Genomic DNA, 24,425 nt, shown 5'->3' with positions numbered 1-24,425 from the left:
AGTGAGCCAGTGAGAGACAGGAGAGTGAGCCAGTGAGAGATGGGAGAGTGAGCCAGTGAGAGATGGGAGAGTGAGAGTGAAAGATGGGAGAGTGAGCCAGTGAGAGATGGGAGAGTGAGAGATGGGAGAGTGAGCCAGTGAGAGATGCTCGGAGAGTGAGAGTGAGAGATGGGAGAGTGAGCCAGTGAGAGACAGGAGAGTGAGCCAGTGAGAGATGGGAGAGTGAGCCAGTGAGAGATGGGACACTTTTCCAGTGAGAGACAAGAGAGTGAGACAGTGAGAGATGGGAGAGTGAGCCAGTGAGAGATGGGAGAGTGAGAGTGAGAGATGGGAGAGTGAGCCAGTGAGAGACAGGAGAATGAGCCATTGAGAGACTGGACAGTGAGACAGTGAGAGATGGGAGAGTGAGCCAGTGAGAGATGGGAGAGTGAGACAGTGAGAGAGTTAGAGACATGGTAGTTGGGAAGGGGATATAAAGAGATCCAGGATCTGAGGTTTGAAGGACCCCAGAAAGGCTGATGCAGGGACTTTGAAATGTATGACAGGTACTTATGAATAGGTACTGAGGGAGCCTGGAAGCCAAAGTGGACTTTGATATTCTGATAGCCATTATAGGTATATATTAATGGACAGCCAAATACCTGTTCTTTCAGAGTCAAGAGAAATGGCTCTTTTTGGGGAATGGGACCCAACCCAGTTCACAAATTCCTGAAGAATACTGGCTTTTCTCTGCCAGAAATCCTTCTACAGTCCAGCTTAAGCTCATTTCTGGAAGTATGGACTGCCTGAGACCTATCAGTAGCCACTGCCCATGTCTTGTGTCTGCACACTTGACATAAAGGAAATGTCTTTTGTGATTGACATCTACCCGTTAAAACTTTCCAAGTTTCAGCGACATCGTTCCTGTCTTTAAATTGCTGAGTAGTATCTGTATGGGCAACATCACACTGTGTGTAACTCCATCAGGTCATTTGAGTTGTTTGGTTTTGGCTGTTATGAATATTGTTGCTGTAGGCATTTGTTTGCTTACCTCATGAAGCGAAGTCAGGGCAGAAACACAAGGCAGGAAACTAGAGGCAGGAACTGAAGCAGAGACCATGGTGGAATGCCTACTGCTTACTGGCTTGCTCTTCATGACTTGTACAGCTTGCCTTCTTATACAGCCCAGGACCAGCCAAAGGGGCAGCAGCATCAGTGATAGAGGCCTGAATCTTCCCACATCAGTCCTTAATCAAGCAAATTCCCCCTAAACTTGCTCATATGCCATGCTGATTAGAGCACCTTCTCAATGAGGTCCCTCTTCCCAGGCAAGCCTAGATACGTCAAATTGACAAAAAAACTAACCAGCACAGATGTACACCTGGGAGTGCAACTTTGCTAACTAATATATTTTAGGGGCTGTCAAAACTTTTAAAAAGTGCCTACATCATTTTATAGTGCCACCAACAATGGTCATCAACTTTGCCAACACTTCTTATCTGCATCTGGTTTCTTTTAAAAACAAACGTCCTAACGGGCACAAAGTCATTTGATTTGCATTTCCATAATGGCTAAATCAAAAAAACTCATCCTTTGGCATGATCATTGAAACCTGGGTATCATTTCTGAAGAAGTGTCTATTTATATAGCTTGACTTCCCTTTTAAAAATAAGTTGTTTGAGGGCTGGAGAGGTGGCTCAGTGGTTAAGAGCACTGACTCTTTCAGAGGTCCTGAGTTCAATTCTCAGCAACCACATGGTGGCTCACAACCATCTGTAATAGGATCTGTTACTCTCTTCTGGTGTGTCTGAAGACAGCTACAGTGTACTCATGCAAATATGTGATGTGAGGTAGGATGGGGCTGCATACATGCTGTGGCGGAGCTCAGAGGACAACTTCATTACGTTGTCCTTGTCTTACGCTGTATGGGTTTGGGGATCCAACTCAGCCTCTAGTCTGAATGTAACTCCACCTCCGCTTCTTTTATTTTTATTTTTTATTAAATTTTTTAGACAGGGTTTTTTGTTTGTTTGTTTTTAATGTAGACCAGGCTGGCTTTGAAACTTCCTATGTAGCCAAAGCTGACCTAAACCCTCTTATCCTACCACTACTTCTGAACACTAGGAGCACACCTAAGGCTTTCTCATGCCGGACCTGGCTTGGTCAGGGGCCTGTATCCCTCTGCCTTTATCTCATTGGAAAATGCATTGACTCTTTAGTTGTGAGACATAGAAGCTCTCTGTCCTAGAGAGCATGACTTTCATCCAAGTTCATGATTTGAAAAGAGTTTTTCCCACTCTGTAGATTGTCTTCTTTTGATAGCAACCTTTGAAGTACAAAAAATACACATTTTGATAAAATCCAGTTTATCCTTTTTTTCCCTTTTAGGTTAGTTATAGTTTTAGTATCTCATTTAAAGATTCTCCAAGAGTATGAAAATTTACTCTTATGTTTTAAGGCTTTTGCAGTTTATTTTTGTTCCTGCCTAGTTTGGCTTCAGTCTTGTGCCCAACTTTTGCTAATGTTGCTCACCTGGGGTGGAGGAAGATTTCCATGCTCAGATGCCCATCCCATCTGCTGAAAGGCAGTGCTCCCACACCATGTGATCCTCATGAAAGGCAGTGCTCCCACACCATGTGATCCTCATGAAAGGCAGTGCTCCCACACTGAGTGGTCCTCATTCATGTCCCTTGTCTTCATTTTTCCTCTATGGGCTGTGGGTTTCTCTTTTGTTTTTTCTGTACAGGGATTTGTGGTTTTTTTAAGTCAGGACCTGTTGGATGTAGCTCTCCCCAAAGTCAGTCTGTCCATCAGTCAATAGGTAGTTCTTGAGTGTTCTAGTTAATATATGAGCTGTGAACAAACTCTGCAGTGCCCCTACTCTTTTGCTGAGTACATTTCAAAGTTTGGCGATGGAACTGATCCCTTGTCAAAAAGCAGCCCTGATGTCCAGTTCAGACATCTGAAGGTGTTTTCTAGAAGATACATATTTCACGGTCTCCATCTCAGTCATGGTTAGGAAAAAAATAATCTTAAAATGTTTCCCAGGACTTATTATATACGTAAAAGTAAAATCCTACAATTTTTTTTTTTTTTTTTTTTTGGTTTTTTGAGACAGGGTTTCTCTGTGTAGCCCTGCCTGTCTTGGAACTCACTCTGTAGACCAGGCTGGCCTTGAACTCTGAAATCCGCCTGCCTCTGCTTCCCAAGTGCTGGGATTAAAGGCAGGTGCCACCACCGCCCGGCAAAATCCTACAAAATTTAAACTTAAAATGTAATTATGGAATTCCTAAAAGCATATCCCTGCTGTAATACACTCAAGCTGATTGCCTGTGCGTTCCTGTGCTCCTCGTGTTTGTAGGCATGTTGTTGCCAGCTCTCTGTGTCAGAAGGAGAGTCTTCATTCTCAGAACTGTCTTGGGAGTTTTCCTTCTGCTGATGTTGCTCACCTGGGAGTAGAGGGTTGTATGTAGGACATCATAATTCCTCCAAAGGGTTCCAGGTTTCCAGTGCTCAAGGCAGAACTGTAGGTTTTTTTCCTGGCATCAGGCTAGGAAGTGTGCCATGCACAGCTAAAGAGTAAGATGTCTAGACAGAGACAAGTGCATCATTACCTTTTAAAAACAGTTGTCTATTTTCACTGAAAGGGAGGTAACTTCATTTTGTTTAAGGAGAAAGGTGAAGTTAAGAAACGAAATACAATTATTTTACATGTAAATTAGACTAAGATGATAGAGTGATTTAAAAATGTTTTTAGTGAAACAAGAAGTTCATAGAAGTGTGTGTGTGTGTGTTTGTGTGTGTTTGTGTGTGCGCACGCAGGGGAGTGCACGTGGGCACCTATGCACCTGGGGGAGTGTATCTCTGTTAACGTGATCTTGTATACAGGGAAGTGCAAGCTCCTTAGCTTTGTTATAAGCAAGGCCACTCATCCCTAGCTGGGGTCCAGCGGCCTCCCTTTTCTTGGAGCTCCTGACTCTTTCTTCCAAGCTAATCATCCTTCCCAGAGCATACCATCCCTCTCTACCCTCTCCTCATGAGGTCTATCCTAGTCTAAGTGTACTAGTTCCATATTCCAAGACCCAGTTCAAATGTAAGCTCTTCTCAATGTTCCCCTGGTTCCTGTCAGCCCTGTGGCTGCTCTCTGTGGCACCGGGCCCCACACCCTGTTGTGATATGTCCCCCTGCTCTTCCAGGGCTCACCTAGATCTGTAGTACTGGGCTCACACTCTGTTGTGATATGTCCCCCCCCTGTTCTTCCACTGGCTCACCTAGACAGGCCCCAGTGGCCACCCTCTCTAGAATGCCCATGTCAACTGGCTGTGCAGTACACTGAAGGCCTGGAGTTTTAAATAGCTAGGTGAGTCAATGGGAACTTGAGCTGATCCACAAATAGCACCTCCTGCAGTCACTCCCTCCCTGTGAGGAGCTTCACCTTTCCACTCCCACCCCCACCCCCTGGCTGACCTTCAGCAGGGCTGACCGGCAGCAGGTGCCATTGTTCTTAGTTTAGAAGTTGTTGGGAGTTCAGATTACTTGGTTGGAGGTCAAGATTAGACCTAGGATTGCAAATGACAACTGAGTTGGTTTAGTTTTTTTCCCCAAATATAGTAAATGCCATAATGATTTTTCTCTATAATATTCATGATACAGGAAAGAAAAAAAATGCCAGTAATTTTTTTGCAGTATTTTTATTATGGCAACAAAATAGACACACTTTAAAGGATTTGACCAATTGAGCTGTCAGCTTAGCAGCACGTTAGAGCTCCTTCCAGACTAGATGTGGAGGTCCATGTGGAAATGATGACAAGCGTGTGAGCCCAAGGTCGACTCTGTGCTCTTATGCTGTAGCTCTGTGGCGGGAGAGCTTGCAAATACTATGTTAGCTCTCAAGAAGGCAGGGACCGATTGATGCAAAGGCCATGGAGAGGTGCCACTTACTGGCTTGCTTACTTCCTCCAGGACCACCCGCCCAGAGGTGCCAACACCCCCAGTGAGCTGTGCCCTCCCGTATCAGTTATTAGCCAAATACATGGCTAGCAGACAAGCCTGGAGTCCAGTCTGATAGAGGCATTTCCTCCTTTGAAGTTTCCCTTTCTCAGATGACCTTTGCTAGCTTGTGTCAAGTCGACAAAAATGAAGAACGAACCAACACAGCTTATTTGTAATACATATTAAATATGGTTACATTATCACCTCTCCCTTTCTTCCAGCCCCTTTCTTGATCTCTTTTCTAAATTTGTGACTGCTATTTCTCTTATTATGGTTATATGCATATAAATATACACATAACTATATACATACAACCTGCTGAGTCTATTTTAGTGTTGCTTGTTATGTTAATGTTTTCAGAGCTGACCACCTGCTATTGGGTAACCAGTTAGTGGGCTCATCCCTGGCCAAGACCAGTTTTCCCTGCTTCAGTGGTACTAATTGCCCATGGCTCTTTGTCTAAGGGTTGTACTCCATGAAACATGTTATTCAAAAACATTTTCTTCAATACCTTCGTGGATCTAGGCCGCTCACACATAGAGAATGTTATATTGATTTATTTGGTCAAGACAATTTTTGAAATGTGTCGTCTCAGTATTCACCATTTGTGTGAAAAGGCTGAAGGAACTTAAAGTTTTAGAGCAACTGTAAAGTAAAAATTGTCTAGAATGAAATTATAATATGGGAAAGCTAGAGAAGTTACAATTAAAGGGAATCCGTGGCACACAGTTGTACTGTGTGTACACACTTGTGCACAGTGATACACTAATTTAGAGTATGTCTTCAAGATACTCTGTAATTGCAGAAATTATGATCTGTGACAGAACAAGAGAAACAAATCAGGGGAGTGAAAAGTAGAGGTAAGGCTAAGGGGGAGTGGCTTCCATCAGTGTGTGTGTGTGGATCAACATCTGCTGTGTGCATGTGAAAACATCATAACTGAATGCCACTGATAAATGCAATTAATATATCATAGTAAAAAAAAAAAAGCTATTACAAAGCACAGCCATACTTGGCAGAGGTCACCATTTTTGATACCTGTTGTCTTCTGTAATTTTATAATTTGTGTGTGGACGGGGGATGGCTCTCTGACAGTGACCATGTTGCTGTCCTGTGTGGTGAGAGAGTTCTCGGGTGTGTGATGTCTCAGACAGCCCTGAGCAGGAGTTAGCCTTTGAGACCTGGCACAGCCTTTGCTGTTGGTGCATGTCAAGCCTCATGCCTGCCAGGAGCAGGTGCTGGAGGCCAACGGGAGAGTGTCCAAGCAGTTGCTGTTGGATAGTTAACTTCCTCTTCCTGGGTGCTGATCCTGTCAGTTCAGGATGGCAGTGGGGTGGGGGAGGGGTAAAAATCAGTGTGGGGAGGGGACTTGAGAGAGACCTATCACAGTTAGACAGTGGAGGAGTGGAGAGGACACATTTTACTTAAAAAAAAAAGTGCTGCAGAAACCTATCTAGGATATGGAGGGGAACATTGAAGAGTTTAAGGGCTCCAAAGTAGTCCTAATCTCCTGACTGTTGTACACAATAGGGAGGGTCAAGGGTCCCCATAGTGGTCTTGATCTACAGATTGCCCTACACGATTAGTTGAGTGGGATGGGCAGTTGTCTGAGACACAGTTTAGATAAGGGATGTTTCCTTCTATTAGATTGTAAGCTGAATCAAGCCTTATGTCCTAACCAATAAATGATGCAGTCTGGTAGTATTATATGAAATAATAATTGAATTCATTAATAGAGAAATAACCTTAAGGAATTATAAGCTGTCTATGAAATTATGGCCTACAACTTTTGTTTTTCAACTTCTTTCAAATAGTCATTGTATTAGGATACTGTTGAGAGTCTTCTGTTAGAAGTCTCAAAGCTGCCTTGTTGACACTCTGTTTTCTGACCAGTTCTGAACCTGCTTCATGGAGGAATCTGGCATTAGAAAGCTAAGTGTGGTTGGGTCAGGCATGTTAGAGGATGCCTTTATTCCAGCACCTAGAAAGCAGAACTCTGGCCAGACCCTACCTCAGAAATGGTGGGGGTGGGAGAGTAGATAGCATTTCAGCTCTACAGAGCCTGAAGTTAAGAGTTTGAGGCCAACCTCAGCTGCATAGTGAACTTCTTGTCTCAAACAAAATGATGATGATGATGATGATGAAGAAAGAGAAGGAGAAAGGAGGAGGAGGAGGAGAAGAAAAAGAAGAAGAAGAAGAAGAAGAAGAAGAAGAAGAAGAAGAAGAAGAAGAAGAAGAAGAAGAAGAAGAGTTGAACAAAGAATTAAAAATTAGAGAACTAAAAGGACATCTAGCATATTTGTATGACGGAGGCATATTCTCCTTTATCTGGGATGAGTTACTAGCTCTTTGTCCCTAGGTTAGGACACCTGGGCCAGTGGAGGACATTTATACCTGAGGGAGACTCCCTCACCCTGGCACAGAGAAGAGAAAAGCTACAGGGTCCCCCTTGTAGGACAGGATCCTAATCTATCATTTACAACTAGGAGCTCCTGTGCCTCATGCGAAGGCAGCTGGGCTGAGAAGACAGGCGAGCTGGGGAAGGGATTCTTGTAACACTCCTGGATTCATAGTCTTGGGCCAGTTGAAAAACTTACAGAGCTGGAGGAAGAGAGCAGCCCTGTGCTTCCACTTTCCTGGGCCTGCCCCTAAGCAGCCCCCTCCCTATGTCTTTTGTATTTAAAAAATGCACTATGTGTGCTGAAGTTGACACTGCCCAACTTGAACACTTGTTTCCTTCTCTGCCTTCACCCCAAATCCTCAGCTATGGTTTCCAGGACAGCTTATGAGTTCCTCTGTAGTGGGGTCACACTGCAGCATTAAGACACTCCTCTGAAGGATGGCTTGCCCTACCCAGTGATGTGTGTTGCTAGTGGGTAAGGAGAAGAAACCCCAACCTGACCGCCTACACAGTGATCATGGCTCCGGGCAGCCTCGGCACTTAGCTAACCTCCCTGTGCCTCATTCTGTCTGTGGTAATAGCCCTTTCTGGTAGAATAGGATGCTACTGAATAGGTCACGTCACATAAAGAGCTTAGAACCAGTTCCTAACACACAGCTAGAATCCATTCCTTACGACTTTAAAAACAGGTTTTGAATATAAACCTTCTATTATGAAACTTAAGGAAAACATTCAGATTCAGATTCAGTCTTCTGGCAAGGCAAGGAAGTTGAAGGATATAGACCTGTATCAATTTATCTTGGCCTATGAACTCATAAGCAAAGAATTTGAAGTCCTTCCTTATTTTCTTTGTCTTGGCCAGAGAGCTTCTCCATGCCTGTATGCAGCTGGGGAACATTTGATGACCACATCCAGGGATCCCTCTCACTATACTGTGTGTGGCTTTCCCAGGGTCCCTGTGCTGACAAACGTTTCACTCTCAAGAGAACAAAGGTTCTCTTGAGCCACTCTTATGTCTCAAGTTCTTTTAAGATCCCCAGAAATATCAGAGCATCGACTTTACATTACTGAAACTGGAAGACATGCTTCTGCCTGCTCTCGAGACACCCATTCTAAGCATAATTGTTCCCAGTGTCCAGGACAGTAGGAGGGTGGAGACAGCACATTGGGTTCTTGGGCTGTTTCAAGCCCAAGACCTTTGCACATACTGCTTGCTGGGCAGGTATGACTGTTGGTCAAGAGGCTCATAGGGTACTGTGGGATTGAGAGTAGCCACCTATCACAGAGCTGGTACCTGAAACACTGGCCCCTCCTTCAGAGCTTGGCAGTGTCCTGTAGGCACAGCAGCTTGCTCCCAAGGTCTGCTTTCTGCTCCACCACTTTGTGGGTCTGTTTATTTCTTGTCTTGTTCATGATACTCAACTGAATAGTGTCCAGACTCTGCAGAGTCCCCAGGTGAGATATGAGGTGCATTGGCCATCTGTCACTTCTCACGGTTGACCTGGAGGCTTCAGACCTATGTCTTAAGGAAAGCTTCCCTTCCGTACTGCCTGCTTGCATCAGGAGCGCTGCCCTCAGCAGATTCCTGAGGGGTGCAGGAGCCCAGATGGGGGAGCCATCGGCCTTGTGTTCCTTCTTGGTAGATTGGAGCAAACTGTTGGCTTTGCAGGGCAAGTGCTTTGCTTTCAGAGCTTTTGGCTTTGACCACACCCATTAGGAGCAAGGCTGTCGATTCTTTTTCACTTAAAATAGCCGGCAAGTGTGCTTTTGCTGCATAAGCCTGCACAAGGAACTGAGGTCAAATCCCCAGCATCACAAATGGCCTTAACCCTCTGCTGTACCAAGGCGGAGACAGGCAGATGGCTTTCTGGCAGCCGGCCTAGCTCTAGAGTGTGACTGTCTCAAAGGAATAAGGCGGGGCGACAGGACAGGGCACCTACTGTCTACCTCTGGCTCTCGCACATGTGCCCCAGGCCTACACACACGTGCCCTCCCCCAACTTTTAAACAAACTGAAAAGAAGAGGAAAGACTGACTTTGAGTTGTGTTTCCAGCCTATGGACACTTGGTTCCCAGCATGTTGAGCCTGTGTCAGGGCAAGGCAGCGTGTCTTGGTGAGCTAGTGTGGACGGGCAAACCAGAGCTGTTAACCTTGTGCTGGCCAGGAAGCAAAGACAGGAGAAACCACTAGTGGAGCCAGAAATCCCTTCAAGCGGGAAGGCCAAATTGTTTGCATAATGGAGGCCACTTGCATTTGGGTTGATCCACCTCATTACCTAAAGGTTACCACCCTCTAGATTGCTTGCATCTGTCCTTCAAGGTTTCTGGCAATTCTGCTGGGGTGAGAGGGGGCACGTGGTCATCATCCCCCCACCACCTTTGGGTTTTGAATAGATTGTTACATTAGATGAAAAGAATTTGAAGTATTTTAGGAACAAAATATTTCCCTTAGAAACCAAAGGAGTGAGGAAGAGGAGTTCCTCCTCACAGCCTCAATGTGGGAAAGCCCGCTTTCCACAAACATCTAAATTATTTGTTGTGGAATTAAACTAAGGAAGTGCACTAGTTGTGAGTGAATACATAGAAATTAGCCACCCCTCTCCCCTCCTCCGTGCCCAGTAATTTGCACATGTGTCTCACTCTGGCCAGAGTGAATTCAGTCACTCTGTCCTAAGGATGAAGGCAGGGTCTTAGAGTAATGCAGGGGATGGCTGGGGGTTGGTTTTGAAATGAAACAGATTAACCCTCTTTCTTTAGAACAAAACAAAAAACTAATTCCAAGCAGCTCTTGATCTGCGCATGTTTCGTGAGTGTCTCTGGCAGTGTAAGTAAGGGTTTTGTTTGGTTGGGTGTTTGGTTGTTTGTTGTTTTTTCCCCTCCATGGGAGGACAGAAGCTAGTGGTAAGGATTGAAACAGTCTTGCTGTTTAATATCAGGGAGAGGCAGCCATGCTGCACTTCCGGATGGTTGAGCTGAGCTGGCGTCAAATATTGAATGATGGTCGTAGCATCTGAGAGTTGTGGGCAAAGGCAAGGGCCCAGGATCGCTCTCATGTTGTCCAAGGCCATAGCTGTGCAGACTCAGTTGTAACAGCCTTGTGTGTTTGGCCTGCCCACTGGAATAGCCCATGGCCTGTCTAGAACTGTGTTCCTCCTGATAGGCATGTTGACATAAAAGATTTAGCATCTGAAGCTGTGGGAAGCCTCTAAGAAGAATATGTTGTAAAGTTGGGGCTTTCTAGAAAACCTTTCATTTAGAAACCTAGTTTCAAGTGCCTTGTTCCTGTGGTCTGGGTGATTGAGCTCGGATTCTGCAGATCTTCTGGGGATTCTGTGTACTGACTCTCTCATCTGGTAGCTGGCTGTTGTCGATACAAGTCATCAAAATGACTTAGGGCTTTACCACTTTGTTTCCTATTTTATCGCACAGTCCCAGAACTTCACACTTTGTTCTTAAATGTCTTAGCCAGTGGAAGGAGATGACTTTTCAGATCCCAGTTCCCAGTTCTCTACTCTCCTTTTACCACAAACCACCAGGCTCTATACAAAAGTGGCTTAAAGCATTTCTGCTTTCTTGAGTGCTGTATTTTGAAATGGCTTTTAAAATCTTATGCCTGTGCTGGCAAAGTTCTGGTCTTTTATGTACCTAAGAAGAATAAGCTCAGTCTATTCTGGCTTGCAAAAAGAACTTCCACTAACTAGCTGGCCCTAGGACCTTTGATAAGGCATTTACCTCTCCAAGCTACATTTCCTCCATATCTAAAAGGGAATAATACTACCATATTTTTTTAAAGTAAAGACTTCATATATGTTATACTCTAACTTATTAAAGTGAAATGGCAAGTTTTAACCAGAGAATTGTTTGGTTAGTTGATTGGTTGGTTTTCTCAACTGCTCAGGCACTCTGGGTTAGGAGGACACAGTCTTCTTGTCTTGCTTACTCTTTTGGGTTCTCTCAGTGCAATTTGCAGTATTTTCACTGTTGTTTCAAATGGTTTATATTTTGGTAATAGTTTCCCTGTTGAAGTTAAGATTGCAATAATTTTGTTCTTTTAGGAAAGAGCTGTCAACCTTTCAATTTTCTTTTGACAAATCCACACAGGCCACGGGCAGTGTGGACATACTCCAGCTCCCCCTTGTGGGGTTCTGAACTACAGTCTATCAGAAGGAAATTACAGTTTGAGTCTCCCTAAGTCATAGCATATGAAATCAATAGTACTCTAAAGACTGAAAAATTTTGATCCCTAACAGGGTACCACAAATGTGATAGTTCAGTGTACACAATTTTTTTCCCCACTGGTAGAATTACTGTTAAAATAGTATGTGAAATTATGTCTATGCTATATGTATAAAGCATAAAAGACATAAGTGAATTTTGTGTTTAGACACAAGTCCCACCCTTAAAAGAGCTAATGATATATGAGAGAGACTATTCCAAAATTAAACATTTCCTTGTTTAAGCCCCTAGAATAAAAAACACAGAATCTATAATGGTTTCTTTATATTATGCTTTTACTAAGCACACAAATCTTGCTTAATTTGGTAGATTATAAAAATTATCTATGCAAAAATTTACCAAGAATAACAGAACATCAGCTTGTAAATCAGATGAGGTCATTGCATTCTTAATTATGTTTAAATTGTCATTCTGAACTCTTAACATTATTTATCCATTCAGAGAAAAGTTAGAAGGAAGAAAACTCATTTTAAATTTAAAAACCCACTGTTCTTTATGAAAGTAGACACTATCAAGATAAGTTTTTTCTCATTAAAATGGAAATTTCGAGGTCAAAAGTACATGCCAAAGTATCAGGTTTTGATTTATTCTTTTGCATTATAGGTGTGGTTTCTTCCTGTCAGGCCTTTGCCTATCTCAAGTTTTCCCAGTTGTGTGGTGTGTGTGACTGCCCACCCTCTGTTCGCCAGCCATTTATCAACTGCCTACTTATGGCAGACCTTGGAGTTGAGTGCTTATGATCTACTGGAGAGGGTAGACCTGCCCAAATTGTTACGGTGCCAAGTGAGGAACGTTAGAAAGAGTTAGGTAGTAGATGCCCATGTGTAGGGATGAGTGGCTACTCAGGTATGGCTTCTGAGGGTATTTAAGCTGAGGCATGAAGGGCAAATTAGATAACAAGTAGTGGGTGGTGATAGGCAGGCTAGGATGTCAGTTCACTATTCAGGAACAGCAGTTTCAAAGATGCCAACTAGAGCAGTGTATCCAGTGTGGGCATGGGGGTAAAAATAGGCAAGAGGGTATGCTCTAACTTCAAGAAAGAACTTGACTCTTAGGGAAACCCTTCAAACATTTGAAGCAAGTCACTACTACATCATGGAGTTTGGGTTCATATAAACTCAACTTAAAAGAATGAACTATTTTGCTTGTTTGTGAGACACAGTGTCACGATGTAGCCCAGGCTGGCCTTGAACTTGCAGTTCTCTTGCTTCCACCTCCACATGGTAGGTGCTGGCCATCATGGCTGGCTTGTCAACTTGCCCTTTGTGGAGAGTGGAGTGGAAAGGGTACTGGGAGGAAGTTACTGCACCCCAGATTTCTCTCTCGATTACTGTGACATTTAGGCTCTGTACTCTGCAAGGCCAGCCGACACTCAGCATCAATACAGTGCAGCTCAGCAGAGTGCAGGCAGTAAAGTGCCCAGCTGTGTTCCAGGAAAGCCTCATTCACAGAAACAGGTAGAAGAGTAGTTAGGCTGAGGACACAGGTCACCATCCTGCATCTCCACTGTGTTAGGAGTGGAGACACTTGCATGGTTTCGGGGCGGGGGCAGGGAGTGGGGTGCAGGGAGGGAAGGAGGAGGCTGCTGTTACTCGCTGTCATGGAGGCTCAGTGGTGCACAGATGATGAGTGAGTTTAGGAACTCCATGTGCAGCAAGGTACCCAGCTTGTTGCAGAGCTCCCTTGGGAGGGGGAGGAAAGTGTAAGAAACACAGAACCCAGATCAACCGTAACTGACGGTAGGAGACAGAAGCAGAGAAACTGAAAGAGAAGCAGGCTGTTTTAGTTCATGTGGAGAGGTTGTTTGAAGGTTCTACCGGGCACATGTATACCCATGGACTCATGACTGAAGAGTGGTTCTTCTCTCTGTGGTCCATATCTTGAATGAGAAATGTCTGTGTCTATACAGTGCTACTCTGTGTAGCATGTGCAGCTCAGGAGGGGCAGACATGGAGGGAGAAAGAAGACACTCCTTGGCCAGCCAGATCACAATGGCCCTTGAAGATCAATGGGGCAGATGTAGCAGCAGGCTGCCCTGGTACCCTCATAGTCCTGTTCTGCTTTAGACCTTGTAGAATATTACTCACTAGCAGGAATTTTTTAAGTATTTGATTTCCCTTATATGCTCAAAGTATCTTAAATATTTTGTACTGTACTTAAACATGTAATATACTTTATTATTTTTTCTGTACTTCAATTGGTGTGAATGAGAACCAAAGTAATTCATTTTAGTATTGAGGGATGAATCAGTGGATCCAGGTCCGTCCCCAAATATCAAAACTCCTTTGCTTTACCATTGAGTTATAGCCTAAGAAAGTGTATTCTTAGGTAATGTACTTGGTTCAGGGCTTATAGGAGCAAATCAAACTTTAGGGTAGTGATTCTAGTTAACAGTGGCTCTGCCTGGAATTAGGTGCTCACACATAATTAGGCAAGCCTTCTCTTTGCTGAGATTTCCCAGTGCTCAGACTCTGGCTCCTGGGCTGAAGGTTTCTTTTATAATGACTATGACAGAGACCTTGTGCATGAGAATCTGTCAAAGGCCATGCTCCTGAGTTTTGCATGCTACGCTAACTTCACTGCCTCCTCTTATATCTGCAGCCCCACCCCAACCTGGACAGTGGTGTTCCCCCTTGATTGGGTTATTCTCTTTTATTCCTTGAAGTTGTATCAAAGATGGCTGAGATCTTTGAACTTGACAGAGTCCTGAATTCTTTCCTTATACTTCTGTCTTCTATCCATGGCTCTTTCATGTGTTAAAAATGACAGGCAGTTGACATTTGGACATCCATTTTTGAAGTTTCTGTCAAAGCCCAGGGTCATGGCTTCTAGTGAACATTGAATTGAAAGAAGGCACACGTTAAAAAAGCAAAACAAGCAAACAAACAATCCAGGAAGTTGATTGTGTAATTGTGCATACTTGTAACCTTAGCATTTAGGCTGATGAGGCAGGATGAGCTTATGGTCAGTTAGGGCTATACTGTGAGACCTGGTTTCAAAAATCAAACAAGCATGGGGCTGGAGTGTTGTGGGGGGGCCTGATGCTGTTTGTATTTTGATGCTAATTCTGCTCTCCTGGGAGGGGCTGCAGACAAGGAGTGAGTCACTACTCTTGTGAACCAGTCACCTTATGAATAAAGGAGCCAATTACTGGGCGAGTAGAAGGCACTTCCGGGTTGGATGGAGGAAGAGAGGAAGCAGGAGAGAGTTAGATCTTTTTGGACTGGAATAGCATGATGACAAAATGTAGCTATGAGTGTCTCCCGGTTTCAATGGTGGATCTGTCAGGATTCGCTACGAAAGGATTTAGATTTAAAATAAGGCTTATGAGATTAGGATTTTAGTTGTTGCACTCAGTGATTTGAGTTACTGTTGTTGCTGAACTAAGTTTGTGTGGTGTTTTCCTTCACTCTGCAGCTCATCTGGGTTCAAAGCGTGGGTTTGCCTGATGTGCACCACAAAAAATAATTTGAAGCATGGGGCTGGCGTGGTAGCCACCTGCCAGTGGGAACCTAGTGAGCAAGGTGGAGAGATTTTGGAGCTCTGAGTCAGAGAGGCTCTACGAGATAAGAACTGGCCGGTGAGACCACTAGGGCTGAGAGTAGCAGGGTGTAGCGTGGGAACTTGCCGTTCTTTTTACTATCTCTTGCAACACTGGAGAGATGGCTTGATGGTTAAGAATACTTGTTGCTCTTGCAGAGTACCTCATTTTGGTTCCCAGCACAATGGCCTGTAACTCCAGCTCTAAAAAATCTATTGCCTTCTTCTGGCCTCTTCAAACACCAGTACACATACACACACACACACACACACACACACACACACACATCTTTAAAATAAGTAAAAAAAAACAAAAACAAAAACAAAAACAAAACAAAACAAGCCAGTAAGTAGGTTATTAGTGTGTAACCCCACTTTAAAATAAAAGTGTAGTTCTTCATTTTAACCAAATACTAAATACACCCAAGACGCAGTATACATGGGACATATATATACTTGCTTCCTGCTTTTCTAGGAATTTTCATTACTTCCTTTAAAGTGAAAACCTACTAAGAGCAGAATGTATTTCCAGTACAACATACCATGCAGCGGTCAGTAGCTGCTTAGAACTCGCTGCATGACTGACTTGCTGTTAGGACTGGATGATGCTTGAAGCCTCCACCTAAGTTATTTTTTCCCTTCTTTCTTCTAGGCAGAGACCACTAATACCAGCCTCCTGCGGGTGCAACTGGAATGCAGTTTACATAATAAAGTCTGTCAGCAGTTAAAGGTATAACAGTATTTAGCAGAACTCTGTTTTCTTTCCTGCCTCTTAAAAATCAAAATGAAAACCACAGTGTAAATAGGCTCTTGCCTTGACTGTTTATTTTTTCCCAAAAATATGCAGTCACATAGTTCAGATGATTTTTGTTTTGTTCTGTTCTATTTTGTTTTGTTTTTGAGTTTTTCTTCTTTGCCCATACCTCCCATTTCAGAGTTGCTATCTGGGATCTGATGATGCATTACACTTGGAGATGAACATCATTGTAGCAGTGGAAAACTCCTCAAAGCAACCTGAAGAGAGCTCTCAAGCCCTGTTAGACCACCTCTCCATTGTTTATGTAGCTACTGATGAATCTGAGGCCTCAGGTGAGGCAGGGGCTTTACAGTTTCTGTTGTGGGACTAGCTCAGTTGAGTGTGCCCTGGGTCCTGCCTCACTGCAGCATGAGTAGGTTCCCCTGAGTCATTATTCACTTCTCTCAAAGACTAAAGGCAGCCTCTGCTTGGGGTAGATTGCAGCAGGCGCTGCTTCTCAGGCTACAGCTACTCTGCCCTCGCCGTTTCAGATCCGTTAGGTAATCACAGCAAGCTTTTTGAGTCTCCTTGGGAATAGTTTTTCTTGGCATTTTGCAGATAGTAAGTAAATGAAATGGACTTGACTGTAAAATAAATGTTCATGGAGGGTTTGCAGTCTGAGTCTTGCTCCAGAGTTACTGAGTTGCAGAAGCTCAGTTGACTAGATCATGCTGTTTGGTATTCTTAGTAGCTGATAGCTGGTTGTTTCTGGATGTTTGACAACTTGGAGGAGAATTCTTTGGAAATGTGCATCCTACTTACTAGAAATAGCCTATTTTGGCTATTAGTCCAGTTTTTGAAGCACTTGCAGGAGACACGTGCTATCTGATGTATGAGATGCAGAATATGCAGTTTGCTGTTATAACAGCTGTGTTCACATGTGAGTGTATATTTATTGCTCATTCAAAGAAAGAACAACACTATCAGCAGAAAGCAGTGTCAAGTGTGCAGTGTCCTCTCCTTCCTTCCCTGCGACCAGTCTCCTGCTGGGTACTGAGCCTATGGCTTCCCACGGGCGTCACTGCGCTCTACAGTTTTAATTGTTGAGCAAACATCATTTACCTTCCAGCTTCTAGAATTGGATGTAGGATCAGTGGCCAGAACTCCCCTGCCCTCTGGTTTATAGTTTGTTGGGTTTTTTAATGCCCAGTGGTACCCAGACTGAGAAGACCCCTGTCCTTGGGGAACACATTTAGATGATGGATAAGGGGGAGCCTGCCTTGCTCCAAGATGCTAGAGCTTCATTCCTCCCAAGTATGTTGCCTTAAGTAAGGAAACACAGGGTTCTCCAGATGACTGGAGAGCATAGCTTTGCTTAAAACTATTGGATACTGTTATTCAAAGAGAGCATAGTATGTTAGTTTTCGTGCTATATGTTTTTCAGCAGTGAAAACCTGTATGTTCAGCCCAGATATGTATGTATATGTATATGTGCATGCACACACACGCATGCACACACACACATCTTCCTGAGACTTAAAGACCTGTCCCAAGTACATAAAGCTCTGTCTTTGATCCCCAGCATTGAACTCCTCATCCATGCATGCATCCCCAAAGGTGCCAAAGAAAGTCTTGCATTCAAGTTCAAGTGTTGTAGAGATGTTTTCCTCTTTTTAGAAATGTATACTGTGTATAATTGTGGACAGTCTATGACTTTTTAAAAACCTCATTGCTCTGATTCTTTTGGACAGATGAATCTGCAGTAAATATGTATGTACTGCATTCAGGAACCAGCCTTATTTGGATACAGGTAATTGCCGAGTTGCGCCTAAAGTAATTTGAAATTACAAATGTGCATTTTGCTGCAGGTCTTTAGGGATTCCCAGGAGCAGAGGCCTTTGTGTCTATTTTCCTTGGCTGTCATTTAAGCCCACTGTCCCTTGATTGAGCACCCCGTTTGTGTGAGACACGGCTGCTGTGCAGTTGCTGGGAATTTTCCTGTGTTGTTTTCTGATGTTCTCCTGGTTGAGAGGAATAACTTGGATTTATCGCTTGTTGTTGCAGGATATACATCATTTCTCACAGAAAAATGTCCTGTCTCTGCAGTTTGAACCAGTACTGCTATCTACTTCCACAACAAACTTCACAAAGATTGCCTCATTTACTTGCAAAGGTACTCAGTTAAGAGCTGGGATGCTTCTATGCTGCGCTGGTGTAGTTGGCGGTTTCATTCAGTGTAGTTCCAGCTACAGGCGAGACACAGTTTCAAGACGCTGAGCAGGTTTTGTTCCTGTAAAACAAAGCCATTGGTGTGATCTAAAGCTACTGTGGATGCCTGTGTTTTGCCATGCCTGAAGGATTTTGAGTTTCAAGCTTTACTTGGTAGTGACATGTAGTTCAGTATGTGTATTCTGTTGCTTTCCTAGGGAGCAGAGTCGCAGGGCCTCTGTTCAGTTTACTTGATAGAATGTGATGGTGAATGTCCATAGTGAGTTTATATCCAGTCCTATGTTTAGATTCTTGCAGTGTTCTTTAAAAAGAATTTTCATGGATCTGAATTGCAGGGAAATATACCCAAACTCATTCATATTTAAAGAATTTCAATTTAAAGCAACAAGAGAGATATAATTTATTATAGAGATCAGTAAGAATTTTAAAAAGGCATTAGTATTCTGTTTTTAATAATGAGGAAGGAAAAAATGTGTATATGTTTTAGTTGAGATCTGATGCAGGCTGTTGAGAAGGAAACTGATTAATCTTGATGAAAATTTTAAATGCTTCATTGTGTATCTCCATTTTAGCAATGTACCCTACAGACATTTGTGTTTTCAAATCTGTCACTATGCCAGGCATAGTGGCATGTGCCTAGTAAGTTACTGTGGTAGTAGATACAGGAAGATCTATTGAGCCCAAGGAATTGGAGGTTAGCTATGGCACCTCCTTCTCAAAAAAACCAAAGCCTATAAGCAGAAACAGAGGTTAACAGCAGAGCAGCTTAAGAGCCCAGTGGCAGGTGCTGGTCTAGCTGAGTCCCCTGTATGGGTGCACCCTGTAGCCACTAGGAGACGTCCGGATGCACACTGCTGGCAGAATGTGAACACTGGGTGTTTAAAGGGCACTGAGTGTCCCTGAGCACACATAGTGTACCTGTAAGTGTTCAAGATAGCACTGGGGTTTGCTGTCTGAGATAACTGAGAAGTCGGCTGAAGGTCGATTCTACTTTGATGGGTTTTTGTTAATGTTTGGAATCACATATACTTTAAATAGAAGCACTTAGAATGTGTGAGTTAAGAATTCAGCAGCAGTGATTTGATACCATGATCTGGATCAAAAGCAGCCTGGAAACGGTGTTTGTGTAAGCACGCTTCTTAAGGATGTTCCCCTGGGCTGTTTGGATCTCAGGCTCTCCAAGTCCTCCCCAAACTCTTCTTTACTCCGCCCAGTCCTCCCCAAACTCTTCTTTACTCCACCCAGTCCTCCCCAAACTCTTCTTTACTCCGCCCAGTCCTCCCCAAACTCTTCTTTACTCTGCCCAGTGAGATGCTCTCTCCTCCCTGCTGAGCTAAGGACCTCCTTCTCATCTATGGCAAAGGCAGATCTTTGTAAAGGAAGAGCTTCAAAGTACTGACTCCCAACTTTTTCCCCTGAAGGAACTGAGAGGCTGGATTAAAAGAAGGGAGGGAAGGGTGTAGATACTATAATTCCAGATGACTGCTAACAGCCAGCAAGGAAGAAAACTGGGAACAAAAAGGGGCTGTGTCCTTCTGTACTATTTTAATGGAGACAGCAAAGGCAATTAAAATGTATAAAGTGTCTCATTTGTGTTCAGGTTTAATGTAAAGAAAGATACTAATTTCACATTTATTTCTCTGTACCCACAGCAGGTACCTCGTGTGACAGTGGAATTGTGGGTATGAGGAAAAGAAAAGACACGCCAGCAATGGAAGCATGCCTGTCCTCCCCTGTGGTTCAGGGGTACGTGCAACTCTGCCTTTTCCTGAACTCCAGTTTTCTGTTTGCTTTTCTAGTTTTTCTGTTTGCTTGTTTGTTTGTTGTTGTTTTATTGTCATCTCGCAGTACTATGAAAGTGTGGCTGCTGTTACGGCATGACTTTCTGGACTGGCATCTCCTTGCATTAGCACCTGTGGCTTTTGTATTTGTAGCAAAATGGAGAAGAGAGGCTAAGTGGTTCATTGGGGCGGAGGGCTAGATTTGAACCAGGTGATCGGAAGAAGTTGCTCCTGTGGTGTTCCCTAAGTTGTATTTGGATCCTATTTTGCCCCGTCATGGTCACGTCACTGCAGCCTCGCCTACATTGCTCTGTGGGTGAGCCGGGAGGCTGAGGGAGATGCTGTTGGGAATCATTTCCCACAAAGATGTTTTCTGCACCCATTTCCTCATTTGGAGGCTCCATAGAGGACAGATAGCTGTGCTGTGCAGGGCTGGTCACATACATGCATTTTCTTCACAGGTATTTCAGAGTGGATGCCTCTACGGCCCAGTTTCACTTAGAGAGTCACGAGACTGCAGCAGGAGTGTGGTCAATATGGTACCGCAGCCATTTTGACCAGAGCATTGTATTAAAAGATGTGTTTGTTTCCAAGGAGACCAAGCACATTTTAAAGGTATACACAGTCCCTCTTCTTCAGCCTTTAGGCTAATAAGCTTTGTTTAATACCATGCTATGAAACCAGTGTCTGTTACACCTAATTCTGACTTTAAAATTCTAAAGCAAATATAGTTTCTTTCTAACATTTCAGAGTTGCTTATAGGAGTTCAGTTGTGGCCATCTGTACTTTCTTTCTTTCAGAATAAGCAGTGTTTATGATTAAAATATGTGGTTTAACAAAGTACTTTAAGATTTCTACAGTGACATTAAAATACCGTCTACTGAAAAATAAACTTTGTTTAAAATAATAAATATTTGATCTGTAACAAATGGAATAAATTTCTAATTTTTAGACTATAGAGCAAAATTAACATTATACTATAATGATTTTAGTCATCAGAAGTGCTAGACAGTAACTTCTCCTGTTTTTTTCTTTTTAGGTTCTAAGTTTCCATGGCCCTTTATTTCTACCCCCAGGCTGTTGGAATATATTTTCTCTGAAACTTGCTGTGAAAGGCATTGTCCTAAACCTGTTCACCAATGTATTTCTGACTACTAACACAGGTGCCGTTTTTGCAATACCTCTGCAGATTTTCTCGGCCCCCACCAAGGTATCGTGCCCAGTGCCATGTGCTGTAGTGTCATTTAGCAGTCAGAGTTGCCTTGTGTCCCTGTGCTAAGTTCTTCTTTAAGGCTAGCTAACAAATACAAGAAGTCGCCAAGCTAGATGGTAGACTTGCTTAGATGTGAAGTCTTGCTTTAGAAAGGTTACTTCTCAGGAAATAGTGGTTATTCAATAAAATAAGCCATCATCAGGAGATTGATCAGTTTCACTTCTCTCTGTGTTGCCGAGCAGCACACACAGGGCCCTGCATTTGCCAGGCAGATGCCCCCGTCTCCCATTCCCCAAAGCTGGGAAATAACATTTGCTTACTTTAGAAAGCACAGTTGAACTTGTAATGTGTGTTTGTAGAACTTCAGTTTAAGTCAGTTAAACTATCCCCAGTTTAAATTGATTTAAGTGGTTCTTAGTTGTTCAGTATAAAACCTAAAAGATTCATGAGGGAATTCTTCCTAAAATCTGGGTAAATTATCTTCAACTTAGATAATTTTAAGCATGTCTCATTTTTTCCTTAATGTTTATTTTCATTTAGTTATTGCTTCCTTTGAGCCAAGCTATTCTGTATAACACTGAGTTCTGATTTCTCACAATGAGACATTCATGCAATCATCTTTATGGTTTTTTTCTCACTTATTAGTGTTGATGTTTCATAGTTAGAAATGCCTCACCCTTAGCTAAGGGTGTGAAGGTGGGACATTACACACCCAATTCAGTAAGAGGGTGAGTTACATTCATTTAGTCATATTTTCAGCAGGAGGGATTTCTTAGAAAATACCCATTTCCAATCAAGCGATGCATATAAAAGCAGTGACTAAAGAGATGAGGCAGGAGGCAGGCTTCAGGAGCATATGGAGGTAGAGTGTAAACACTCTCCAGTCCTGGAGGAGAGGTAGCTGCAGGTTAGCAGAGATTGGCATACCCTGTTTAGAGGATTAGAGGAGACTTACAGACAAACAGAACCCAAAACCACCAGAAATGATCCACGTCTAATCCATATGGTAGCTTGGTGCCTTGTGGGTCCACCGGTTGTACTTCTAGTCATTGATGGTTATAAAGAAGCCACTGCAAGTTGTTCTTGTAGACATTGATGGTTGTCCAGAGGCCATGGTAGTGACCCTGTGAGGCTCAGCCCGGACGCCTGAGCTGACAGAGGAACAAAAAATGCTTCCTAGTTGTCGGGTTAAGGGGAGTCCACTGAGGTAGAGGCCAATGTCTGCTTTGTATTTCAGGGTTTAGGATTCTTATGCTGAGTGTTGTGTCTTAAGTCATTCATATATTACTTTTCAATCTAGGAAGGGAGTCTGGGTTTTGAAGTGCTAGCACATTGTGGCATGCATTATTTCATGGGAAAATCAAAACCAGGTAAGTGGTTTGCTTTAGGGTTTCTGGAGCACTGCAGTTTGGGGGGAATGGAAAGCAGGGATAGAAATTAGCATTGGGAGATGGAATTAATTAGTAATTAATTCTGTTAAAGCGATTGCATCATACTGGATGCCGAGAGAATGTGATCATTGACAGACAAAATGACCTGACATTGTTGGTAACCCTTCAGGCTCAGCCAGGGTCCTTGGAGGAATAATCGTGCCCTCTTTTTCTTATGTAGTTTGTGCTTTTGTGAGAGATTACAAAATAATATTGTTTGATCGTAAAGGCCTTATCACCAGGAACAACTGGGAAGCTGGGATTCTTATCTGAAAGCTGATAGAAGTCAGTCCTTGGGATTTCCATCTGCAGTCTTGGGTCATAGGGCTCTATGCATCAGCAGGTGCTGAGTGTGGTGTGAGACCGAAGGCCTGGATAGTGAGTTGGAAGTTGTTCCTGGGTTTTGGTTTAGTTTTATTTTTGTATTTTGACTTATTGAGATTTCTGATGTAAGGAGAGTTTTATAGTGCAGACTTACCTTTGGGAGAACCCCCTTTTTCTCCCCAGAACCCCCCAGTTTAGTGGAGACAGGTTAGGGCAGATGTATGGAGGTGAAGTAATCAGAGACCAGTTGGTGAATATGTGTTGTAGAGGACCAACCCCCTGGCCTGTGCCCACTTCTGAGGACCACTGTGTGTCCCTCCACATCTCTGACTTACATTGTACCCTGAAAGATGCAGCTGGCAATCAGGGTTTCCATGGATGCAGCTGTACACTTTAGATCCATGCTGTTGAAATGCTGCACACATATTTTTTTGATTTGTCTCAGGCTGTATCATGAGCCATGTGTCTTTTACGTTGTTGCCTTCACATGATTCTCTTTAGTTTTGTTTTTTTTACATGTTCATTTAATTTGATGTTATCATGTGCCATTGAGTTAGCAGGGCTCTGTGGGGAAGACGTTATCCTCTCCACTGTCCTCGCAGGTAGTTTGTGAAGTTTGGTCAGCTCTTGGCATTACTTACTACTTAATTGTACATTGTAAATTTAAGTTTTGAATTTGATCTAACTTTTAGAAAATCCTAATTGGGAAAGAAGCCTTTCTCTGGATCGGTCTACCTGGGATGTGGATTCCGAACTTGCAAATAAGCTGTATGAAAGATGGAGGAAATATAAAAATGGTGATGCTTGCAGGTACGTTCCTGGTCAGCAGGGAGGAATAACCGCTCCACAGTCCAGTCTGTTCCAGTCTGTTAGTGACTGGACAGGCTGGCAAGCCTCAGAAGCTCCGGCAGCGCAGCGCAGCGCAGCGCAGTAGATAGCCCTCAGCTGTCCCTCAGCCAGGGTTGCTCACCAGCTAAGACTTTGCACAGATTTTGGTGTTATTTCTGTGTTTATGCATACATACATGTTCACTGGCCTTTTTTTTTTTCTGAGTTGTTTGAAAATGAGCAGTGAATGTCGTCCTTGAGCCCTTGGTTTTGTATTGGGAAAGTCTCTCTAGCATCACACTGAGGCTCTCAATACTTCATTAGAAAAGGACTGGAGAATATTCTTTTATATGTAACGTTACCACTGCAACCAGCAGTTGGACAATAATATATCATATATAGTTCATACTACAAGTCCCCCAGTTGGCGTCTCATACCTGTTGCAGGACCCTCAGCACCCTTCCTTTATTTTAATTCAGGGTCATTCAGGGCTACACCTTCTTGTTCTGCTTCTGTACCCTAGAGAGCAGAGCCCCATCTGCCTTCAGTTTTTATCATGTTGACAAACTTGAGTCTAGATCAAGTTGTCTTATAGAAAATCCCACACTGGGATTTCTCAAGTTTACATCTGTTTTAACAAGACTACTGAGTCCCTGCTGATGAGGTGACTGTGTCACATCAGGAAGCCACCCAGATGTCATTCTGTCCAGTGGTTAGTTAAAATCATATGCTTTAGCT

General features: G+C 43.3%; 1 protein-coding gene across 5 annotated transcripts in view; it reads left to right on the top strand.

The window, feature by feature from the left end:
• Positions 1-24,425, top strand: part of Tmem131l (transmembrane 131 like) — a 141,512-nt gene that overhangs the window by 80,512 nt on the left and 36,575 nt on the right. For all 5 annotated transcript variants that reach the window (XM_031374204.1, XM_031374202.1, XM_031374201.1 and 2 more), the window contains 9 exons: positions 15,800-15,877; positions 16,083-16,236; positions 17,635-17,693; positions 17,948-18,056; positions 19,765-19,858; positions 20,355-20,508; positions 20,933-21,103; positions 22,407-22,476; positions 23,553-23,670. In XM_031374204.1, the coding sequence (XP_031230064.1) occupies positions 15,800-15,877; positions 16,083-16,236; positions 17,635-17,693; positions 17,948-18,056; positions 19,765-19,858; positions 20,355-20,508; positions 20,933-21,103; positions 22,407-22,476; positions 23,553-23,670 (1,007 nt within the window). The remainder of the gene's footprint in view (positions 1-15,799; positions 15,878-16,082; positions 16,237-17,634; positions 17,694-17,947; positions 18,057-19,764; positions 19,859-20,354; positions 20,509-20,932; positions 21,104-22,406; positions 22,477-23,552; positions 23,671-24,425) is intronic.

The sequence above is a fragment of the Mastomys coucha genome, unplaced genomic scaffold (genome assembly GCF_008632895.1).
Source record: "Mastomys coucha isolate ucsf_1 unplaced genomic scaffold, UCSF_Mcou_1 pScaffold16, whole genome shotgun sequence".
Lineage (NCBI taxonomy): Eukaryota > Metazoa > Chordata > Mammalia > Rodentia > Muridae > Mastomys > Mastomys coucha.
The sequence above is the reverse complement of the archived record's forward strand: the minus strand, read 5'-3'. Positions and strand labels throughout refer to the sequence as shown.